Source organism: Chionomys nivalis, chromosome 14, assembly GCF_950005125.1.
Source record: "Chionomys nivalis chromosome 14, mChiNiv1.1, whole genome shotgun sequence".
Classification (NCBI taxonomy): Eukaryota; Metazoa; Chordata; class Mammalia; order Rodentia; family Cricetidae; genus Chionomys; species Chionomys nivalis.
This window is the reverse complement of record NC_080099.1, coordinates 42590093-42594583: the sequence shown is the minus strand read 5'-3', so window position 1 is coordinate 42594583 and position 4491 is coordinate 42590093. Positions and strand designations below refer to the sequence as shown.

Sequence of the window (4491 nt, the reverse complement as noted above, 5' to 3'; positions counted from 1 at the left end):
GTGTGTGTGTGTGTGTGCGTGCGCGCCCGTGTGCGCACATGTGTGTGGAGATTAGCAGACAACTTTTGGGAGTTGGTTATCTCGTTCCACCACAGGTTCTGGGGATTGAACTCAGGTTTTAGGATTGTATTGACAAGGGCTTTCACCTGTTATCACACGGGCCTCTAATTTACGGATTTGGACTGCTTCTGGATATTAAATGATTGGTTTCCGTGAGAAAGAAAGAGCCATTATGGCAAGGGTGGTGATTGGTATCTTTCTGGGAGAGCAGAACTGGTCCACAGGACATCTACCAGTGTGCTCTACAGACTCAAGGGGTCTGTCTCCTCATTCTCTACACTGTCCTTGCTAACAACAGTCTAAATGAATTGCAATGTCTCTTGACGAAGGATGCTCTTGTATATATATAACACAGAGTTCTAAAACACGCTAGGAAAACACAAGAGTGGAAACACGATCCAGTAAACATTTTATTTTAAAAACACCTGAAGTGTCTTCTCGCTGAGGCTTAGCATTGAGAGTATAGAATGCCTTGTGGCCTTGAAACACACATGTATTATTTAAAAGTATCCCCAAGTCTTACAGGCTAAGGCAGGCAGATCACCACGAGATCAACGACGATCTAGTATATATGGTGAGTCCCAGGACACCCTGGATTACAAATTGGGAACCTCTCTTTAAAAAAATAAGCCCCAAGACATAATAGAAAAAAAATAAAATTTTCTTGATTCTGCAAAGCCTTAAAAAAAATCAGCATCTCCCCCTTTATTGACTTTTAATTTTGTTTTCTTCTTTTATAAAATAACGAGGTGAGGTATTTGAGACCCTCCTGTCCACCCACTCCTAGCAGGGACCAGATGAGGCCCGGCAGGTCTACACTTACATGCCTTACCTACCCAGCTCTCCAGCCAGCCTCGCTCCCAGGGCAGCACGCACCAGGCACTGCGCATGCGCTGGCTCTGAGGTTCCCTGGTCTCTGTGGCCGTTGGGGAGGTGTCCATCCTTTGGTTTTTGACCCTCTGTGCTTGCCCGCTCCGCCCCTGCCTCTGCCCCAGCCCAGCGCTGGCCCTGCTACTCTCACAAGAAAGTGGCAGCCTGCTGCCCCATGGGCAGCGGTGCCCAGATGAACCCCAGCGCCCCAGGCTGCCCCATGGCTTCGCTCTATGTAGGGGACCTGCACCCGGATGTGACCGAGGCGATGCTCTATGAGAAATTCAGCTCCGCTGGGCCCATCCTTTCCATCCGGGTGTACAGGGACGTAATCACCCGTCGCTCCCTAGGCTATGCTTCCGTGAACTTCGAGCAACCTGCGGACGCAGAGCGCGCTTTGGACACCATGAATTTTGATGTCATCAAGGGCAAGCCGGTCCGCATCATGTGGTCTCAGCGTGATCCGTCACTACGCAGAAGTGGAGTAGGCAACGTGTTTATTAAAAATTTGAACAAAACCATTAATAACAAAGCGCTATATGATACATTTTCTGCTTTCGGGAATATCCTTTCCTGCAAGGTGGTTTGCGATGAGAATGGCTCCAAGGGACATGGATTTGTACATTTTGAAACAGAGGAGGCAGCAGAAAGAGCCATTGAGAAAATGAACGGGATGCTTCTGAATGACCGTAAAGTGTTTGTTGGACGGTTTAAGTCTCGAAAAGAACGGGAAACAGAGCTTGGAGCAAGGGCCAAGGAGTTCACCAACGTTTACATCAAGAACTTTGGGGACCACATGGATGATGAGACCCTGAGTGACCTCTTTGGCAGGTTTGGACAGGTCTTAAGTGTGAAAGTCATGACCGATGAAGGTGGAAAATCCAAAGGATTCGGGTTTGTCAGCTTTGAAAAGCATGAAGATGCGCAGAAAGCTGTTGAGGAGATGAATGGAAAGGAACTCAATGGCAAACACATTTATGTTGGTCGAGCTCAGAAAAAAGTGGACCGGCACACAGAGCTTAAGCGCAAATTTGAGCAAGTGACCCAAGACAGGAACATCAGATACCAAGGTATTAACCTTTACGTGAAAAATCTTGACGATGGCATAGATGACGAGCGTCTACAGAAAGAATTTTCTCCGTTTGGAACGATCACCAGTACAAAGGTTATGATGGAGGGGGGTCGCAGTAAAGGGTTCGGTTTTGTGTGTTTCTCCTCCCCCGAAGAAGCCACCAAAGCAGTTTCAGAAATGAATGGTCGAATTGTGGCCACGAAGCCACTGTATGTAGCTTTAGCCCAGCGCAAAGAAGAGCGTCAAGCTCACCTCACTAACCAGTATATGCAGAGAATGGCAGGTGTGAGAGCTGTGATGAACCCCTACCAACCCGCGCCTTCAGGTTACTCCATGGCCACTCTCCCACAAACTCAGAACTGTGTGCCATGCTGCCCTAGCCAGATGACTCAGCCAAGGCCAAGTGCTCGCTGGACTGCTCCGGGTGCCAGGCCTCATCCATTTCCAAATGTGCCTGCTGTTATCCACCCAGCTGCTCCTAGATCATCACTTAGTACTGTAAGACCAGGTCCTTCCCATGTTCCTCAAGTAGTGTCCGCACATCTCGCGACTAACACATCAGCACAGGCAGTGGGTCAACATCCTGCAGCAGCTGCAACTACTTCTGCTCGCTTGGTTCCAAAGTATAAATTCGCCGCGGGAGTCCGCAACCCCCAGCAACATCTTACTGCACAGCTGGTGCAGCAGCCTGCTGTTAGGGCGCAGGCTCAGGAACCTTGGACTGCTTCCATGTTGGTCACCGCTCCTCAAGAGCAAAAGCAAATGCTGGGTGAAAGGCTATTTCCTTTCATTCAAGCCGTGCACCCGAGTCTTGCTGGTAAGATCACAGGCATGTTGCTGGAGATAGATAACTCAGAACCACTTCAGATGCTGAAGTCTCCAGAATCTCTGCGCTCTAACGATGATGAAGCTGTAGCCTTACTCCAAGCCCACCAAGCTAAAGAAAGCTGTTAGCAGTGTCTCTGGTGTCTCGCCTATTTAAGCTGACCGGAGACCTCGAAAAAGAAACTCACACGTCACAGAAGAAAAATACCTAAACACTGAAAAAAATTATTTAAAAAAATGGTAAAATATAAAATAAATAAAAAAAGGAAAGGCAACTTTGAACTTTATGTACTGAGCAAATATCAGGTCTAGTGTTCGGCGTAGACTGATTTAAAATCTGTACCACCATCCCCCAGAAATAGTAAAATCTACAAACCCATGTTTTGTGGACCCCAGGAAAAGCATTTTCAGCAAAGTAGAAACATTTGAAGCATTTATTTAATTTTGTAATTCTTTATTGTTGAATAGCTCAAGATATCAGTTCTAACAGCAGAATTGATAACTGGGCAAGGAAACATAATTTGAATTATAAAATCCTTGCTTTAATTAAAAACTTACTCAGTGAGAAAATATCAAAAACTTACATGGTGAAAAAATATCAAATTATTTAGGTAGGGATAATGTGCTCTATCATTTTCTTTGTATCTCTCTATAAAACTATATGTTAGAATAAAGAACAACTAGATGACTTAATCTTGTGTGGGGAGACTGTTACTTGGCACATTGATGGTGTAAGACCCACAAGTTCCTGGACATTGTCTTTATACAGTAAGAAATCTTTAAGGAAATGGAAACCATTGATTTCATGACCTTTGAGAGTCCCTGACTTGCCTCCTGTTAGATGAAAAATCCGATCAGGGAAACTGAGACAACAGGCAACAGAAGGCTCCCACAGGAGGACATAGCTTAGTTCTTGCTGCCTCTTAAGTTCCACCGGTGGAAGAAAAGAGGCACAGAAGAGCCATTTCCCCTTTTATCCAGTGAGAAGGCTGGAGCAGATGCTTAAATGGCAGGCATAGGAGGGTGGATATTTAAATGAGGTTAAGAAAATACAAGAAAAAAGAACCGTTGCAAGTAGCAGATCATGGATACAGACGCTGCTGCAGATAGAGTCCTAATAAGCCAGGATCATATACACACTCATTAATCACTGCCCAACGTGTAAATCAGCCACCATGTGCATGGAATAAACATTGGTACTGGGAACAATGGTGTCCAACAGCGCCATGGTCCTCGTAGGAGAAATCACTGGGTGACAGCATAGGCAAGGACACCTTAGTAGAGTGAGCTAAGGATCCAGGCGAGAAGCTCTGGGAGAGGTGGGATCTTTATGATAGGGGGGCTGGGAAGAGAGGAGGAGAGAGGGAGGGAGGGAAAGAGATGGGCAGATACACACACATACACACACAGACAGACAGACAGAGAGACAGGCACAGAGACAGACAGACACACAGAGAGAGACAGACAGACACACACACAGACACACACACAGACAGACACACACACACACAGAAACAGACAGACACACAGAGAGACAGACAGAGAGAGAGAGACAGACAGACACACAGAGGAAATCTCCACAAATTTGGAATCCATCAGGAAATGGGGCGAGGAGTTCCCCTCAACTGCTGGACTTGTGACCCAAGGCCTTTCTGGGGCTCTTT

The 4491-nt window shown here is 46.4% G+C and overlaps 1 protein-coding gene across 1 annotated transcript; it reads left to right on the top strand.

Annotated features, from left to right (window-relative positions):
- The first annotated feature begins 1123 nt into the window (after positions 1 to 1123).
- On the top strand, positions 1124 to 2956 carry LOC130887025 (polyadenylate-binding protein 1-like). Its single transcript, XM_057789285.1, has one exon. The coding sequence runs from the start codon at positions 1124 to 1126 to the stop codon at positions 2954 to 2956; it is 1833 nt and encodes a 610-aa protein (XP_057645268.1).
- Positions 2957 to 4491: the final 1535 nt, after the last annotated feature.